The 20179-nt window shown below is 34.3% G+C and overlaps 3 protein-coding genes across 4 annotated transcripts; 1 reads left to right on the top strand and 2 right to left on the bottom strand.

Annotated features, from left to right (window-relative positions):
• Nucleotides 1-164: 164 nt before the first annotated feature.
• LOC118281609 (saccharopine dehydrogenase-like oxidoreductase) lies at nt 165-18074 on the bottom strand. Of its 2 annotated transcripts, none has more exons than XM_050706785.1 (9): nt 17931-18074; nt 8921-9108; nt 6788-6917; nt 6085-6277; nt 5374-5755; nt 4884-4975; nt 2833-4256; nt 1573-2061; nt 165-592 (listed from the first exon to the last, which is right to left on the bottom strand). In XM_050706785.1, the coding sequence occupies exons 2-7, from the start codon at nt 9083-9085 to the stop codon at nt 4136-4138; spliced, it is 1083 nt and encodes a 360-aa protein (XP_050562742.1). In that variant the 5' UTR covers nt 9086-9108; nt 17931-18074; the 3' UTR covers nt 165-592; nt 1573-2061; nt 2833-4135. The 2 variants fall into 2 exon arrangements, with proteins under 2 accessions (XP_050562742.1, XP_050562741.1); XM_050706784.1 differs by lacking the exon at nt 17931-18074 and adding an exon at nt 14264-14654.
• LOC118281607 (putative peptidyl-tRNA hydrolase PTRHD1) lies at nt 17879-18944 on the bottom strand. Its single transcript, XM_035602224.2, has 2 exons — nt 18522-18944; nt 17879-18132 (listed from the first exon to the last, which is right to left on the bottom strand). The coding sequence occupies exons 1-2, from the start codon at nt 18711-18713 to the stop codon at nt 17944-17946; spliced, it is 381 nt and encodes a 126-aa protein (XP_035458117.2). The 5' UTR covers nt 18714-18944; the 3' UTR covers nt 17879-17943.
• A 154-nt stretch (nt 18945-19098) lies between these two features.
• On the top strand, nt 19099-19588 carry LOC118281608 (U6 snRNA-associated Sm-like protein LSm8). Its single transcript, XM_035602225.2, has one exon. It carries the CDS (start codon nt 19257-19259, stop codon nt 19545-19547), a length of 291 nt encoding a protein of 96 aa, XP_035458118.1. The 5' UTR covers nt 19099-19256; the 3' UTR covers nt 19548-19588.
• Nucleotides 19589-20179: the final 591 nt, after the last annotated feature.

Here is a 20179-nt window from a genome sequence, read left to right as displayed (position 1 = left end):
ACAAATTTTACACATTCCAAATTTCACTCAGATTTCACTACTATTTACAATTTTTGTACTGGCAATTTGGTAAGTAGCAATAATATTTTTTTAGCGAAGAAATTAAATATTTTATAATGTTTTGTAGAAGGAGATCAAGGAGATGAAAAATAAAAAAACAAAACAAAAAAGATAGTTATTTAATGTTGGGTAGAATTATTCTCACTAACATTCTGAACTGATGACGATTCTTCAGATTCTTTGTACAAACAAATTGTTTCAAACAAAACATTGACCATATCGCTGTCAGTAATCGTGTCTAAATCATCTAAATATTTATTCACTGTTATTATATTCTTCATTTCTAAGTAGTCCTTAATTTTTTTAGCTCTTTGCATGTACGCTAACGATTTTGATTTTGCTAGCATAGTAGCGGTTGGGATTTCAACTTCATGATTAACAACGTGAAGTAAAGAAATCACACCTTGTACGTAAGCGGGTAATGCATCTTCGTAATACCTACTCTTGTCGTCTTCTGTAGCATCAGTGAGGATTTCAGTTGCTTTTTGTAAAGTCGTGGTAGGATTTGCCATTATGTTGCTAAGATATTTACCTGAAAAAAAACCATAAGTTTTATTTGTCCCTATATATTTACCTATGTAACTTTGTAGACTAGGCACCTACGACCTATCCCCTGCCTACGTACCTACTAATTTACTAAGTAGATACTACTAGTATTCTGTGGTACTAGTACACACACTACATGCTTATCTTCGTATTGTATAAACATAAACATTTTTAGGTTTAAAAATCAATGTTATTGCAAAATTGATTAATGTTTTGTTTACCCACCCTCTTAACAGCTGATACCTACCTACTTAGGTATATTTTAGGTAGGTAAGTAATAATCATCAAATCATCCAGGTACTTACCTACAGAGATTTTTATTTTATGCCACGATTTCCTTTTGACGATTATTTTATGTGAACACTACCGATCTGTTTCCCGGCCGATTATACAATGTCCACGCATTGTATGTCTGATTAACTGATGTTATTATTCGTTAACATAACTAAATGCTCATTTATTTGCGTTTTGGAAAAACCATATGACTCATTTTATTATTATGGAAATAGAAACAAAAACAAATGTTACTGATAAAGATAAATTATACAATTCAATGTACTAGTGGCGGGAAATTTAACTCGTGCTTACGTATTATTAGATTTCATTGGATGGGGTAAATATGGTGCAATTTTAAGTCCGTATAGAAATGGAGATTAATAAAAAGGAAGTATAAATAATATTGGAAATAGACTTTATGTATATTTCCAATATTATTTATACTTCCTTACCTTAAAAAATAACATCTTCTGGGATAATAGAAGATACAATTTTATTGTAAGCGTATGAGGAAAAGTCTCTAAAATAGCAAGTAGTTAGGTAGGTACCTAGATCCCTATGAACCCTTCGTGTGCCTGAAGTCGGATTCGCACTAGACACAATGTGTTTGATATTATTATCTTATTACGGTATACGAGAAGACGAGAGTTTAATACAAAGGTGTATAAAGTGACCCTACTTGGTACTTACTGTATTTTATATTTTGTTGTGTAGGTAGGTAGTTATATCTTATGCCGTGTCCCTTTTCTCAAGAAAAAAGTAATCACGTAGCTTAGAACCACCTAATTTTATTATTGTTCTGTACTACTACTTTCATACACCGTTATTATAGGAGTCGAAGTAGTATCTTCAAACAAACAAACTAATTCAATCATAACATTGACTACATTATCTGTGGTCCGATCTTCCAAATCGTCCAAATATGCGTTCACATTAGTCTTCTTTGCATCAAGATACTCCTTGACTTTCTTAGCTTTATTTATGTAATCTGCAATAACTTCGTTTATGTGGTCTTTGCTCAATTCTCCTTTAGCCTCATGTTTAGCTACGTGCAGTAAATAAATTATGCCTTGCACATAATATCGGAATGATTCTTCGTAATTCTTCTTTTCGTCTTGTTCAGTTGCTTTCGCGAGTATATCGAATGCCTTTTCGAGAGTCGCTGTTGTCATGTTGTATCTGATGGATATTAAGGAAATTTGTCAGTACCTATCTAGGTAGCTATTGTGTAAATTAGTAAATCGAAAACTTAATGTGGAAAGGTCCCTCTTCAAATACGGGTAGGCTACCATTATCTTACCCTCTTATTGTCTACCTTATTAAATAAAGGTACTTAGTAATAATACTTTTGCAGAATAACGGTTTTTAAGAAAGTTCAGTGGTTTTGCATTTCGAAGTTCCAGTGTGGGAAAAAGATTAGTTTAAAAAAATATGATTTTAAAAGCAGTACCTATTATGTTCTCAGCACACACCTTCGATAAATAACAGGTGTTATATTTATATATTACTAGCTGACCCGGCAAACTTCATACTGCCTGAAACATTTTGTTCTAGCCTTTTAAACCTTCCCTGGACTACTTACTACAAATAATTCAAGACCAAAATTAGCGAAGTCGGTCCAGCCGTTCTCGAGTTTTAACGAGAGTAACGAACAGCAATTGATTTTTATATATGTATAGAGAAGATGTAGGAAGGTAAACAAAAACAATAATGAGGAAAAAGTTTTAATTTAAAGTTTTTTAGCTTTGTTTCAACTATTAAAATAGCCAGGAAATAGGTAGTTAGTTAAGTTAGTGATATGGGATTAAACGTGAACAATAATGTCAAGGTTCATAGTTTATCTTACGCATGCCTAAGTCATAAGTTCATAACCTAAAATCAACATCAAGGTTCATATTACTGTAACATGAAAATGCGAATAAATATGAATAGAGATGTATAGGTACTTACAGCAATTTAACACAAATATTGATAAAACTTGGCCAAAGGCACCTTATATCCCTTCTTGTTTATTAAAAAAAAAAACGCTGTAATAAGTCCGTCAACTGGCTCTACTGAATGAATTCAATAACTAATAAAAAACATTGAGAGTTCTGATTTTGAAAATACGAACGACGACGTGCTCGCTGATAACGTTACTATTGAAATGAAAACAATATTGCATTAGTGATTCTGTGACCGCCCGCCAATGGGTGAACGTTTTGTTTACAAAAGTAGCATGTAACTAAACGTTTCGACTTTGACATAAGACGGGAAAATCAAATGTCATTCATGAAGTTATAAGTCTAATGAGATCATTGAACACTCCTGTAGTGGACGTTCTGTGAGTGACACGATGATTATCAATCATCATTTACTAATAAAAGCGTGTTAAAAATAAGCTTAAAATGCTTAAATATAAATAATCTACTGAACTATCACACTCAACCACTGAAATCAAGTTAACACGAGATTAAATATAAATCTTTATTCATTTCATAACAATGATCAACATAAGTACAAAAATGTATTAACTAAGAGACAAGATCTTACAAAATTGCTTACAGCTTATGTGTTTGTACATAAATATCTCATTGCTTATTTAATTGAGGTATTTGGGTAACTTGTTTAGTTAACTAACAATACTGAGGCTCAATTTTTTTAACGTTGCCCCTTACTGTTATTTTCTCTTGTGTCGTAGAAGCGTTTACAAACATACAATTTCACATACACATGACACCCAAATCCGGAACAACAATCTATGGATCACATAGAGTTGCACGGCAGCCAGCCACCGCGCCAACTGTGCAGTGTAAATATAAAGATTGTTTTTATAAATAAATATAAATTATGCATAAAAATTATTTTTTATTTACACTTTTTCATTAACTCAGGCATATAAATTACATATACCACCACCTAATATCGCTTGCATTATTTTTCTTTGTGTGAGTGAGGTTTCTGGAGGCCCAATTAACCCCTTCCCAATCTCCGATTGCTTACCATCAGGTCTACTGGTTTACCGGCTTATAAAAAATATTTAAATAGAGAATTCTGTTTAAAAATCACATTTCTTAAACCACTAATCAAAGAAGATTTTATTTATGTTATTTAGTTAGTCTAACTACAATTGTTGTCCAGTTACAAACTACTCCATTGATTTAACATGATGAGATTCGAGAAGAAAAATATTGGTTCCGTATCAAAACTGATAGCAATATGGAAAATAGGACAAATAAGTCTTAAATAAGAATTATCTAGCTATATCTAGGATTTAAGCTACTTGTACAACGCTATCCCCCGCCCCTAACACTTCATAAGTGTAGCCTTCATGCATCAATCTATCTACTATATCAGTTCTGTAGAATGCTGCTCCGGGCATCACGACGCCTCCTCTGAAACATAAAAATACATAATTTAATTTAGATTCAAATTGCACCATCTTCTCATTCTGTAACTATTTAAGTCGACGTCCGCACTAAATGTATAGAATTTTTATAATATCTATCGATTTGGGGCTTGTGCTGACCAAAATCCCTAGAGTCTCAGTACAAATGGACGAATTTTCAAGCTCGTTAGAATTATACAATTTCCTATAGAAAATGTTGTATTTATTTATTCATTCGTTTATAGCACAATGCACTTGTACATACATTTTTTTAGCCTTGATAAGTCTGCGTTTGGCCCACCACCCGCTTAATAATAATTAATTTATCTTATAAGTAACTAAATAATCATCTAATTTAATTATACTAATTGTTAACTTTCTAACTATAAACTTATTATTATAATTAGAATTCTTATATACGATATATATTATTATACTTTATGTTAGACATTATATTAGCAATATTTTACTAATATATTAGACGTTATATTAGTAATATTACGTTATTAATAATATTTATAAACAATATATTGCTAATATAGTGAGTAACGTTAACTTAAAAAGCGCCTAACTAGTAGTGAAACGTGTAACAACAACAGCTACACTTAGGAAAATTAAATAGGTAGGTACTTACTTAGGTATATTTGAGCCTTCTTTCAGTATAGTGATGGCACACATGATTATTGCAATCGCTGTTGTGTCGTAGCCTGGATCGCTGCCTGACACCTGTAAAAGTATTTCTCTAATTAATTCTTAAGTACCTAGGTAGATACCCGCTCGAATTAACCAACTAATCAGAACGCCGAACGTGCTCTCGTTTCGATCTCGTTGAGTGTAAAACAAACTCGTGCTAAGGTTAACATCGTGTCATTGGTTGAAATTATACCTCACAACCAATGACATGGCAGATTGCGATCAAGGTCACTTCGTATGCTTCGAATTCATAATTAGAGCAACAGGATAGCTTAGCAGACCTTTCTTCTCAAAACTAGTGTTACTAAGAGCTTGAAATAACTATTTAAACCAAAAGCTTAAGTGAAAAGTCGTGAAAACAGCAAGTCGTTGGCTTCAGAAAGGCCTAAATTAAATTTAATAAAGAAATATTATTATAGTTAAGTAGTTACCTTAACAGACATCTTCTTTGTCGGCTCCGTATTCAAGTCAGCACCAATATCCCAGCCTTTGCCATTCAAAGTGAAGCTATACTTCGTATCCTTTCTTGTTCGTTCCGTGGGTCCTTTTTGTGATGCATAACCAATGGTGGCGAGTCGAGGGAAATTGATTAAATAGCTTCTAAAGCATTTAAAATAACTTAGATAGTAGTATAAATACATAACTGGGATTACAATGAAATGGATGAACGATGGCATTGTTGTGTAAGCTTTGAAGTGGACAGGTTTCTTCTGTGTTTTCTCGTGTAGATATCTTTGCGACATGTCTACTACATAATTCTCTGTGCCGGGGTAAGGGAACCACGTTTCGCCTTTGTGACGGTGGAAGAATGATCTGTAATGAAATTGATAGTTGATGTAATTTTTTGTTATGTCTTTGAATCAGAAGTAGAAGTTAGAATTAATATAGAGATAGAATTGTTATCCCTATTAGGTTAAAGACTGCAAAAGCATTATTCTTTATAAGTTAGGTAGGTACTTCGACGACAGCAAAATGATAGAATTTCAATAGATTTTAGACTTTATTATACCAAGAAAATAAAGTTGACAATCAAGTGGACAATATTACCTATGACAAAGTACTTTTTTGGCGGCGTCATACATGGCGAGGGCAGACAAAATTCTCGAAAAAACTATAAGAAACTGTAAAACACAGATACTTACTTATTCATCTCTTCTGGTACTGGTTCAACAGGCTTAGGAAACAGTTCCTTCCATAAATTAAGATGATCTTTAAAACTCTCCAACACATACACCAGGGAAGTCCATGTTCCATTGTGGATGAGAGCACGACCAGGAATATACGTTCTCTTTGGTATATCTAATGCTGTGTAGCATTCCACTGTGTACAGAGTGCCTGGAAAAAGACCAAGGAGTTTTTGAGTTGTTGCTTTTGTAAAGGCGAGTGAGATGAAATAGTGTCTCCTCATTTTATGAGCCATTTTCTTCTACTGGTGGACTTTCCGATACCTAGTACGGCTCTGAGCTCGATCTTTAGTTCTTCGCATCCAAATAGACAAAGTAAGAGAAAAATAAAGAATGAGAGAGGGAGAAAGAGAGAGAGGGAGAAAGAGAGAGAGGAAGAAAGCGAGAGAGGGAGAAAGATGGAGAGGGAGAAAAAGAGAGAGTGAGAAAGAGAGGGGGAAGAGAGAGAGAGGGAAAAGAGGGAGAGAGAGAGAAAGAAAGATAGAGAGAAAGAGGGAGAGGGAGAAAGAGAGAGAGGGAGAAAGAGAGAGAGAGAAAGAGAGAGAGGGAGAAAGAGAGAGAGAGAAGATATTGTTTCAGCGAGTAAAAATCTATGCTCTTTAAAGTTAAGTGCTTTTGAAGGTTTTCCAGTCAAAGGGATATTCTGTATATAAAGATTTACCTTTAAACTGCCTCTCCAGATATATCATAGCAGATTCTGTTGGTATAGCTGCATATCCACAACTAGGTACCACCAAAACACTGGCCTCTTCTGCACTCTTATTGTACTTCTGATAAAGTTGGAGAATATGCTGAAAAGACAAAAAGTTAATATTAATACCATGTTTCTTATTAGACAATTTTAAGGCAACATGGATTGATGAGTATCGGCTTTTCTACAGTATTCTAAGATTATACTGTTCGTTATGGGCCCCGGTCGTGGTTTGAAACTAGCCGTGGTTTGGAACTATTTTACGATGGACAATCTAAGTGGAAAAAATTAATAAGTAAAATAAAAATAGTAGGAAGGAAAGTTAATTTAAATCATAACATTATTTAATTGTTTTCTAACTCAATTAAAAATTTGCTTGCAATGCGTTGTAAATAACGTCTAAATTCAAAATTATCTTTATAACTATTCCCTATAACAGATAACAGTTAATACAATATATTATAACATATTTTATAAACAACATTTATAACAGACAACAGATAAAATATATTACAACGTTTAAAAATAGCAGTTATAAAAAAATAACACATAACATAATGAATTATTCATTGAGAAAAAACAGCCGCTGTGCACAATACTACCCGACACACGGCCAGAATTATTCATTAAGAAAAAGCAGCCGTTTTGCCCAATACTACTCGGCACACGGCTAGTAAACTGTGAAACGGCGCGCTGTCGCCGCTTCTACCCGCGCGGCGCGGCTCGGCGGGCGATCGCGCGCGCATCCCAAATTATTACTTTCGTATTCATATTGAATAACTTCGTTTATCTCATTCGTTATTATTGTAATATTATTTGACTTATTAACGTTATTGTTTTATGTGTATTTGTTATGTTTTATTTAGGTATCTCCAAACACTAATAGACACTACCTACATGAATATTTATCATGCTTTATTGTTTGTGCATCGACACTAAGCAAAAACCTTGAAAATCTTGAGGTTCTCAGGTTAAACTCGAATACTTAAGTAGGTATTAACCTATCTAACCTTTTTCTCTTGTCTGTCTGTGATTTCTGTGAAAACGAAATTAAACGCAACCTCGTAATTATGAGATTAACGTTTTTAGAGTCATAAGCTTATTACTTAGACGCCAAAAACAATGCAGCCAATTTACATGGCTCTTGTAAAGGAATTTATGTTCAAAACACGTAGGTACTTATTAGTTATTTCAACATTTTTGTGGGCAAATTACCTATAAGTACCTATTACATTTTTTTATTTTATTTAACACTTTATGTACAAACGAACAAAGGCAGGCTAAATGCCGAAAGGCATTCTCTACTAACAAACCTGAGGGTGATGCAGAGAAGTGTTACAGTATGTTTGAAAAATGCGCGTCGATGCTCTCCGAGCCGGTCTGTGTGAACAGACCCTTATGAAAGTGTTATGTTAACCACTTGAGCCTGTCATTGTTTTCCCAAAAATAGTCAACTACTTTATTCTTAAAAGATAGCTGGCTGGATGCCATCCTGATATCCGTGAGCAGCGCATTAAAACTTATTCGACAAAAAAATAACAGTGGAGAAAGTTAGTCCATAACAAACATTCCTTTACCATTACACACGTATTCAATTTGGTATACTATTACAAATTCGTTACTATTCTAAAACGGTCTTCTTTCGAAAAGTAAAAGCCAGACTGAATTTAAATAAATTTCATTTAATTTCTTTTTATTTTGGCTGTTTCGGCGTTTTTAATTAAGGCTTTTGAAAAGTATTGAAAGATTTTTATTTTTTAATTACTAGTAAGTGTCTGGAATATTGCCAGTTACCTATATGTATAATGGAACGTCTCATAGCAACAGTCCCATATAGCCTAGGGATCCATGACTATCATTTTATAAACTTTTTTGAAAGCGTAAAGAATTAGGTAGTTACAGACTAAATGATGATTTCGATATTAGAGGTAATTGAACCCGAGTCTGCAGGCTCAATAGACAGATTGAATATTTATTAATATAAGGTGATTATATTTTTTGTTTTTTTGCACGAATCCTTATAAAAGAAGTCCCCTCTTGTGTATCATGTATGTCCGTCTGTCGCGTTTGTTCCTAATACCTAAATAAATAAATAACACTTACAAACATTTCAGCTGATATGTCGAGGTAATGTGTTCCAGATTCGATGGAAGCCTCAACAATAGGAGCGCTCAGCACGGAGTTTGGTCCCGTACAGTTTATAACCACCTTCGCCATTTGCAGGGCTTTCTTCAACGACTCACGGTTGTCAACGTTGCTTTCAATCATAGGAATATTCTTTGCATCTAAACCTGGGGATGAGAAAATCGTTTAATTTAATGATTTTGTTCTGAATAGATGAGAATCACCGGTTTGGTTTATATTCAAGGTTGGGGTAAAGATTATAGACCTATTCACTATCATTTAATATCGTTTTATCCGCCATAAGATGTCCCCAAACTGAACACAGACCGAGGTCTATTCAGAGAGCCGAATTACCTACAAATTGGTTGGTTGAAAGACTTGGAAGCAACCCTCATCCTGCGTATAGCGTCTCCCTATAGGAGTTTTCGAACTTTGTTGCTTAAACTCGCAAATTTTACAGTAAAAATAAATGTCATTCAAAGCATTACTTTGAATGCCCCCAGCAGCCGCAGAACACACTTTGGGCGTTGGGGATCGCGTGACGATCTCTAGCCACCATAAATGCGGGTCTGCGGACGGCGAGCAAAAGGTTATCAGGGCTCCGGCTCAAAGCAGAAGAAGATATGGGATGGTTTTTGGTCAGTAAAAGTCTGACATTCCCTCTCGTCTCACCCAAGGCAGGAGAAGTCATTGGATGATTTTCCCCCCTCAAAAAAATCAACATAAAGATTTGAACGAATTGTGTAATATCGATAGATATAGTACGTACAAACTCCCACATCTCTACGTTTTGTTCGCACACCAAACCTGTGACCAAACTGATACCATCGTATCTTGAACCATGCGCTGCGCCGGCGCCGCCCCGCTCTCGCCACCAAGGCTCGGAACCGGTTTAAAAAATACCGGTTAATACCGGTTTATATCGGTTTTCCTCCGAACTTTTCTTAAGAACGTGAACATTAAAGAACTTTATTTTAACCTAAATTAACCGGTTTATTCGACGAGGGGCATGTCGGTACACGCGTTGAAATATTATTATTGAAATAAGCTGAACAGCGCGCGGCGTTTCTTTGATGTGCGTCGTATTAACCGGTTTTTATTGCTCTAAACCGGTTAATCCGAAAAAACCTTTATGAAAATACTGTTCCACATACCGGTTTAAAAAAACCGGTTTCGCGAACGAAACCCAATGTAAAGGTTTTGCGTACAAGTACATAATAACGGTTTGAAAATTTAACCGGTATCCGAGCCTTGCTCGCCACTAACGCGTGAGGAGGCGCGGGGCGCGGTGGCTCGGTCATTGTTTGTAACCTCGTGCGGTTACCTGGGTTACCGCTCTTCGCAGCATTTTAAATGTGTGTGCGTAATTAATTATGTCTACCCGCTAATTATAATATTAGAATTAATACCACTTAATACAATCATTATTTATGAATTCATCTTTTCATTTAAGGACGTAAGTTCTAGTTAGTAACCATTTTTATTGTTTTAAAACTTAAAAATAATAACTAAGTTATTATGTGAAGACGGAATTGTGACTTAGTATGAACGTTTTCAAATTATGTGTACTTATAGTTATCTTAATAAAGAATTTTATACTTAAAACAAAACAAAACTGCGGTAAATGGCGGGTAACCTAACATTCGACCAATTTATTAATATTTGCGTTTAATATAGTAATTAATCCCTAGACACGATTACCTACGCGCGCGCGGCTCCATTAAGCCGCACGATGAAGATAGTTTTTAGTGTATATAAAGTATATAAATTTATCATTCATGATAAAAAGTACCCAGTGTTGTGCCTGGGATACTTCAATATAATAACAATGGGATAATTCAAACAATAGGTGGGTAATAGTAATTAATGTTTGTCAATGTCTAACTTGCAACGAAACATAGATGAAGTACTTAATACTTTGAAGTTAGAAACATTGTTAGTAAAAAACTACCTTAGTAAGAAGATTATAATATTCTCTATTTAAAAAACCAGTTTTCTATAAATGGTTGGGTTCCAGTTTAGTAAAAGTTTCTAGTAGTTATTTTGCTTAAATCATAACGCTCCTCTAAATTCGTACACCTATTGTCAGTATTTGAATGAAATCAGGAAAGAATGGCTGTTCGAATTTCGTTTTTCGAATTTTAAGAATGAAAACAGAAACTTAATAGGATTTTTAGAAGACTGCCATAGTTTTAGGACGCTAAAGCAGTTTTATGATTCTGTTGGACTAGCTACTTCCGCGCGGTTTCACCCGCTCTGCTTGGGTCCTTTTGGTCAAAGCGTGATGTTTTATAGCCTATAGCCTTCCTCGATAAATGCACTATTCAACACAAAAAGAATTATTCAAATCGGACCAGTAGTTCCTGAGATTAGCGCGTTCAAACAAACAAACAAACAAACAAACTCTTCAGCTTTATAATATTACTAGCGACCCGCCCCGGCTTCGCACGGGTGCAATGCTGATATACTAAATACGCTACAGAAAAACTGTGAACGTTGTTTATAAAAAAACATAGCGGCCCGCTCCGGCTTTGCACGGGTTTAAAATATGTAACTCACTGAAAAAATTATAAAATCAATCCAGTAGATTTGATTTATTCATTTACTGCCCGTAGCCCGCACGCGTTTTTGGAGTACTTAAAACAATTCCCCTTTCCTTATCTTTGGAATATCTTTTACTAACCATTCAGAAACAAAAAACAAAAGATTCCTTTTCAGTTCTCTTTTTTTTAACTGAAATACCTCAACTAAAACTACGATTTTAATTAAATTAAATATACTTAAGAAACATTTCTTCCTACAAACGATCGCTGCTAAATTCAATGTGCTATAAGGAAACCCGCGGCCTCCGACGCGCTATTTACTACGTTCCGCAATTTTTAAATCTGTACATCTTCAAAAATATTGATTTAAATCAGATGCTGTAAAAGGCCAAATAGATCTATATTAAATCAACAATGTATTTAAGGTATTTAATTGGATAAGGATTAATGCTGTATTGGTTAAAATCGCTTCGAATATTAGTCATTATTTGTCGTAAAAAGTAAATGACAAAAAAATGTTATTGTGGGATATCCATAAGAGATAGACATATACCATCGCGGAGTTTTCTGTAGACCTTTTCATTGTGTACAATACTTAGTACATTATTTTGATAAATCTCGTAGGATTCAGCCTGCGTTTGCAATGTAAGCGGAAAAAATGTAATTATTTGCGACATCACATTAGAAACCTCAAAAATAACAGTATTTGTCCACTATTTAATGGATGATATTATACATAAAAACCTTCCTCATGAGTTACTCTATCTATTAAAAAAAAACCGCATCAAAATCCGTTGCGTAGTTTTAAAGATTTAAGCGTTCATAGGGACATACAACATGACACATGACAGAAAAAGCGACTTTGTTTTATACTATGTAGTGATTAAGTATAGATAGTATAGATATTTTGTTTCCATTGACCAAGTTTCAGTTCAATATTCAGTTAGGTCTTACGAATGTATTATTAACCTTTCGTATATACTTAAGACAACAATAGAAAATACATTGTCTCGCGTAGATCTGCGTTTCGGCACACGACTGGTTAAAATGCATAGTTATCTAGGTACTTATAATAAATAGGTACATATTAAAATTACTTTATTCATAACCAATAAAAAATATAATATCAGTTGTTATAAAGTTAATATCAGTTGAGGTCGAGTGTTTTGTAATGTTACTTAATTATAGTCCGCACAATCTATGAAGGCAACTCTGACAGTTGCCATGTAATGAGAGGTAAATAAGATCGGTTGCTGTTTATAACCGATTCCTTTATTTTGTTTTTTTTTTAAGATCCCAAGATGGGAAATCCTCATGCAGCCTTCTCGCCTGGAGAGGACGAAAGGGACTGTCAGACTCTTACTGACTAAAATCCACCTCGGTGTCCCGTCTCACACGTGGGTTGCGGGAAAACAAATTCTTCCGCAGCTTATAACCGATTCCTGAGTCATATCGAGTAAAAATAATTTGAGTTTGTAATCACTGGATTAGAAAATATACTTAATAATATCTCAAAAACTTCCGAAATAGTGTGAGACTCTATGGAATATTAACGAATCAATAACATCAAGAAAAACTGGTTTTTGAAAGATCCATTATAGACAATATCAAAGATCGGACGTATATTAAGTTTAAGTTTACGTATAACCAAAAAAATATATGATTCGATTTTGTTATTCTATCTTTCAATATTTCATAATACAAGTACCTAGTACATAAAATCTATTAAAATAAACGATTTTTTTCCTATTTAGTTTACCCTATGGGTCTCGGTCGTCCACGAGGAAAGAGACCTCAAAAACCGATTTTAACCGAAGACAAAGAATAACGATAGGTCTGAAAACGGACAACTAACACGTAACATCATTATGATAACCAACCTAATGCTTTGGAATTGTTATGACGGCCTCTTAGTATATTATTATTTGAATAATTCGTCTATTTAAATGCACTTCTATAAGGAATATAAAGATAAATTTGATGCTTATAAATGATATCATTTATGAAGGTGTGTGAGTAACGAAGCAATGAATTAATATTAAGTATTAATTAGATTTTTTCATTGTTTACGTTGACGTTCCAGGCGGACATAACAAGTTATAGCTGTAGGTACATAGACTGACAAACGTCAGAGCAGAGTTTACCTTATAGATTGTGCCGACTATAGGTACCTACCACTGCATTATATTTAATTTTGTTTATAAATTAATATTTATTTATTCATTTAGTACTCCAATTAAAGTACACAAATACACATCATAAACCTAGACATCTATCACTAGAACTTGAGACGGGATATTTACCATGTTTATTTATCGGAATTTCATATACACAAATAAACATGGTAAATATCCCGTCTCAAGTTCTAATGATAGTGTTGACCATGTCAGTTTAAAAACTTAAGCCTAAACACCTCCCTAAATGCATACCTAGGTACTATTTGGAATTGGGAAGCCCATTCTTTGAAATGGGAAACGTGTTATTAAAATGTAGAAGACGAAATTATTGACAAACAAACACCTGGTACAAACCAACCTTCGGTGCTTACTAAAAACAAAAATTAAGAATTTCGAAATGGTAAAACATAATATAAAGACGATAACAGACGATTCGAGAATCAAAAAAGTACGTAAGTACCTACATATTCTAGACCTGTTTTTCATGCCTAACGGAGCCTCTCAAAGTTTTGGCTTCGGCATTCATTAAGGTCATAATCTTAAGGTCGGTTAAGTAAATACATCGCTGCACATTCATTACGAAATACTTAACAAAAACTTACCCAATTTATTGAGTTCCGTAATTAAACTCTGCATTTTATCCTTAGAACGCCCTGCGATACCCCATGTAACATCCAAATATTTTTCTTTAGTAAGTCTTGCGAGATGTTGCACTGTACATTTTCCTGTAAAACCTGTAGCACCCAACACTATTATATCTAAACTTTTATCCGTCATCTTTAATTATATTTGTTTTGTATTTTCCCTATGTTCACTTGTTGAATGTCTTTGAAGAACAACGTTATTAAAAACAATTGTTGTCGCTCGACGTCAAATATCTCACGTATCGCTTAGTATGCGAAGTATGCGTGCTCGCGTTACAAAGTTTCGGTCAACACTGGCCTTTCATCTATATCTATACATACATATAATAAAACTGTAGATGTGTTAATTCTGTACATTGAAAATATTTTTTAAATGAAAAGTAGGGGTTACTTGGTAGATAACGAATCCAAAAAAGTGATTATAATTCTTTTTGTCTGAACTCGGTATAATTATACGTCACAAAAACAAACTTGTCTGAACTGCCCCAAACGCAAATATAAGTTTGTCAAATGTTAGGTTACTTGCAGCGGACCTTACGCTGTAACTGTAGGGCCGATGGTCGAAATTAGCTTGAACCGCTCGCGGTACACGTGTGGCGCGAGATTCAGCGCTGTGCTACATATTTAGCAGAAATTCGGCACAACGTTTGCTTGATACCCAATTATCCGAAAAGACATAAAGGGGTAGGAGTAGGACAAAGTGTAGGGTACCGGTATGATGTGAGTATGGGTGTATTTGTGGTTGTGGGTGCGGGTGTGAGTGTGGGTGTGGGTGTGGGTGCGAGTGTGGGTGTGAATGTAAGGGAACCAAATGCTGCCAGAAGTCATTATATAAGTTTTTAATTCATCCGTGAATGACGGTTGCAACAGTGCCGAAATATCGGAAACTCATAGACATCAATAAACATGGTAAATATCCCGTCTTAAGTTCTAATATTAGAAGTAATTTTTCCACGCGGACGAAGTCGCGGGAAAAGCTAGCATTGTCGTTGTTGCATGATCAAGTAACAATCACAGTCAGGGTCGTCAACATTATGTAGCGCGCTGAGTAACTAATTACAAAGTATCTACTTAGGTGTATGTATATCTTCATAATATGATTAGATTGCAGCCAGATTTATTGGATTGTTTTGAATGATGTTTTTATTTATTTGTTAACTAATTCGATACCGATAAGGATGTACAACATCCAAAGTTCATTGATCCTTTTTACGACAATTGATTTGGCGTTCCACAGGGTAACATTTTAGGCACATCCCATTTTTCGTTGCAGCTTTGCAACTTTATAAAATTTTAATTTCGTATAATATGGCACCTGTTTCATTTACTAGAAAGGCTGGACAAAGATGTAATACTCTTAGTCTACAACATTATTATATCAGGATCATGACAACCTTTTAGAATCGGCCGTTAGCTGTCACCTTAAGGCGATCCCCTTGGGCCAGTGAATTTCAGTTTGGTCATAAATCCAATTATTCGCCAGCTAAATTCCAAATTTAAAGTTTGGTATTTCGATGCTTTCATCGAAGGCACCGTTACCTTGGGAGACGATGCAGAACCAGTTTTAAGTAATTATTTTTTTTGAAAAAAGAACTTACTGCGATTGGCCTTGACCTAGATTATTCTAAGCGAGATATTTTTGCTAATCATACTTTCGAACCGTTTGGGGTGAAACTCTAGGGCCTTTACAAAGATATTGTAAAGAGGATGGTTGATGTTGTGGCAAAGCTGCCAGTCTTTTTGGCATCTACCCTCACGACTCCGATGAGGACAATTTCTTCGACGTCTTAAGTTAGTTTTAATTTTATTTAATCTAAATACAGGTTGTCCCTGAAGTCGACGTCCAAATGGCACCAGGTAATCAACGAGGTTTCAACAGTTATCAGAAAAATATAAGAAAAAAATCTAAGTCATATACTTTTTAAATTACAGTGACTTATGTGTAATTCACGGAAAAGTACACCTATGTCAGTCTTTTGACTCTTGTTGCTACAATTCTTCTCTGTCTGTATTTTTGCCTACGTTATCCTGAATAGGGCTTCAGTAATATGGAATCATAAATTCTGAGCTAACTGCTTTAGTTTGGAAAAGGATATCATCTTTTAACAATTTGAATTAGGTAATAAGAAAACGTGATAAGTTAAACAAAAAACATTACAAATGTATTGCATTACATTGCCTTTGAAGTTCTTGGGTATAATATTTTCAAGGCTTATATAATTATAATTATGTTGCTACATAGGAAAACGTAGTTTGCGTAACATAACAACGAGGGCATAAACAGACACGTGACGATCGAGAACCATAGGGCCAAGTTAATCGCTACAATCATTTGTAATGTAATAAGAAATCTCAGGCAAAAAGAAGTAGGTTGTTATATAAGTTACACTAGTTGCGTATTTAATTTTTATTAAGATTCAAATTTAGAGTAATTAAATCCGTTTGCGTAGGTACTTGTCTGACTGGTAATTGCTAGCAGCATAACAATGCAGGTGGTAGGAAATCTGCGAAACTTCGAACGAAACTTCGTTTTTGTTGAATCAGAGTACAAAGGTCTTTTTTTCATAAAAAAGAGATTTAAAAAAAGCGCTTGCCCCACCACTGTTTTTTCTCTTGTATCGGGTGCGTTTACAAACATACAAGTTCATATGCACATGACACCTAGACCCGAAATAACAAATTGTAAATCGCACAGAGTTGCTACGTGCGGGAATCGGACCTGCTACACGTTGCACGGCAACCAGTTCCCCAACCATCACGCCAACCGTGCAAATGGATTGCCTAATGGGGATTAGGCTGCCAATCAACGCCCATGCTTGTACGTACATACGTAAATGCATCACTAGTGAAGTTACAGGTATGTTTCTGAACGTTATAAAGGGAATAGGGGTTCCACATAAGCCAGGAAAGTGTCTTCTTCATGTGAAATAGTATATTAGGAAGGTGCTGAATTATCACTGCTATAGTCAAGCTTTACAATATAGAACAATGTCCTCCTTTTACTGTTTAGTGTTAAAAAATTTTAATAAGTATTTAACCTACATCCCCTAGGTAAGATATTTTTAGCTAACATTTTTGTTTACGACATCAATAAGTAGGATAAAAATCAGACTGGATACAGGTAAAAAGCATTTCATTAATAAAAAAAACTGATATCTTATTAGTATATCTTCTATCTAGGTTTTAGGCCCGATCAGTTAATACATATTACATTATGATAATTATGTTGTTTTTTTGTATTTAATCCACTAAATATCTTATAACAATTTGAATCTGGTTATGTAAATCAGTGGTTTCCAAAGTTGTCTGCCTATGAACTATCTAAATTAAGTTCTTAAACTCAGTACCCACTTTCAGGGAATTAAACCATTACCAATGTGAAAAATAAAATACAGAATGTTACCAACCATTTTGTTTACAGACAAGGCCCTCTAAAAATTCGCTTGGCGACCCGTAGTTTGGAAAATCCTAACATAAATTAATAGGTAGTTTTTATAGTACTAGTGTGTAAATATAGGAAATTTTTAAATATTAGCAGCCTATTACATAGGCCTGAAGCTAGTCAAAACAAAATTTTTAAATTTATAAATATTTTTTTATTCAATAAATTATTTGTAATACTTACACTAATAAATGCACTAATCTCCGTTCATTTGGAGTTTCAATAATTTATATTTGCCTACAAACTTCTTCACTTCATCCTTAGGATAGGGCTTCAAAGCTATACATGTTGGTATATTCTCAGGCTGTTCTATCCACAGTTTATGCGAGATGAAGTTTTCTTTTAATTTTTCTGCTACTTTCTTCAATGAATCTTCATTTGGCACCTGGAATAAATAAGTTATAAATAATTATAGTGACAAACTTAACATCCTTTACCTTAGTTCATCATTTCAAACAAATTCAAATTAATTTATTTGTGAACACAGGTAAAAAAAAAGATAGCATCTCCATGTTCTATCAATAAACTTGTACAAATAGTTTTTAAGTATACTTAATTATAAAAAAGTTACAAACAAAATTTTGATCAGTGAATATCCTCATGAAAATAGATAGTAAACAGCTGTTACATAGTATCAACAGTAGACAATCTTATAATATTAAGTTTTATTTAAATCCTAGCAGTGATTGGTCTATTAGAGAGGACTATCATAGTCTTCTATCAGTCTCATGTCAGAAACAAATCGGTGATGATAACAATCACATGATCACTTACCTCTAATACAACTTTGTGCATATTATCCATATCATCTAAGTACTTCATCGTCGTCTCATCATCTTTGTACAAGTGAAGCACAGCGGTAGACGCATGGCAGGCCTGCGCCACTACTGAGCCTATTGACCATCCCATCTCCTTCAGTAAGTCGGTACGAAGCAAAATATACTGAACAATTGTGTTAGTAGACATGATAGCGAATAGGTACTAGTTTTGGTCCGAAACCAATTGGTATTCACTGCAGTTAGGTAGTCCAATAAAGACCAAGAAGATAAGGAAGGTAGACCAAAGAATAGCTTTGAAAACCTTAATTACCTAGCTTATTTCATATTGTAAAAATATTGGCGATGTAATTTATTTTGCAATTTGCATTCATGTGTCTAATTGTCTATTTTATAATGTCACTGTCAACTCTGTCATGTGTCAAATGTATGAATTCTGCCAAGAATGATGCTCATTGACTAATAATAGTGTAAACCCACTCTAATTAGTAATTTTGTCTATGTTACGATATCATTGCCAATGCAAAAAAGAATAGGCGTCGGGCGTCACTCACTAGACATAGGTACTGCCAAACTGCCAATCCTACCTAATCCTATTGTCAATGTCACATTTTAGACATGTTTTGTTTAACGGCGTGCTAAATGGTGTTCAAACGATAATATTTTATCATTAACTAATAGTACAAAAGTCACTAGTAATTTATATTGAAATCGCAAGTCATATTGTACTACAATGGCTTCGGGACTAGAAAATTATGTGAACCAAACAGTGTCAGTGATAACTTCTGACGGTCGAAACTTTATTGGAACTTTAAAAGGATTTGACCAAACTATTAATATAATATTGGATGAATCGCACGAAAGAGTGTTTTCTTCTTCGTCTGGTGTGGCGCAGGTGGTGCTTGGACTTCACATAATACGCGGTGACAATGTAGCAATCGTTGGTCAAATAGATGAATCAATAGACAGCAGACTAGACCTGGGAAATATCAAAGCAGAACCGTTGGGGTCTATTGTTCACTAATAACTTTAAGAATAACATGTAATAAATAAGTTTATTTCCTTTATCTTTGTTTTATTTGAGTAAATTCAGCCTCAGCTTAGTTATATTGACTGTTGTAGGTAGGTATCAGTAATTCTTATAAGTTAGTTTTTACTTCAACCTACTCAGTAGGTAGTAGGTCCTACTGGATAAATGTGTTAACTATCACACATTGTACATGTTGGAAATCGACATGTTAATCATACAAGTATTTTAGGTGGAAATTGAATCCAAGCCAAATTGTATGAAAGCCAATAGCATATGTTGAGATGCATATCTATATGAGACACAATTGTATTTTCTACTCTCATATACTGACTGACTAGAGTTAATATTAAGTGCTAAATTAATATTTTTGTACTTATACAGAGCTAGTATGAGATAATTGATGATCTAATAAAAGCTTTCAGGACAAGTGAGAAGAGTATTATTTGTAATAAACATTTGTTTGTAAACAAAAATAAACCCATCACTAACTGCTTGACAGTGACACTTGCGACTATGCCACCAATAGAAAACCAGAACTTTTGCCACTCTGGCAGAAAGCAGGTTGGTGGTCAAACACAGACTTATCAACACAAAAAAAGTAAGACTTCCGATATTAATATCCACCT

This window comes from Spodoptera frugiperda, chromosome 30, assembly GCF_023101765.2.
Source record: "Spodoptera frugiperda isolate SF20-4 chromosome 30, AGI-APGP_CSIRO_Sfru_2.0, whole genome shotgun sequence".
Taxonomy (NCBI): Eukaryota; Metazoa; Arthropoda; class Insecta; order Lepidoptera; family Noctuidae; genus Spodoptera; species Spodoptera frugiperda.
The sequence above is the reverse complement of the archived record's forward strand: the minus strand, read 5'-3'. Positions and strand labels throughout refer to the sequence as shown.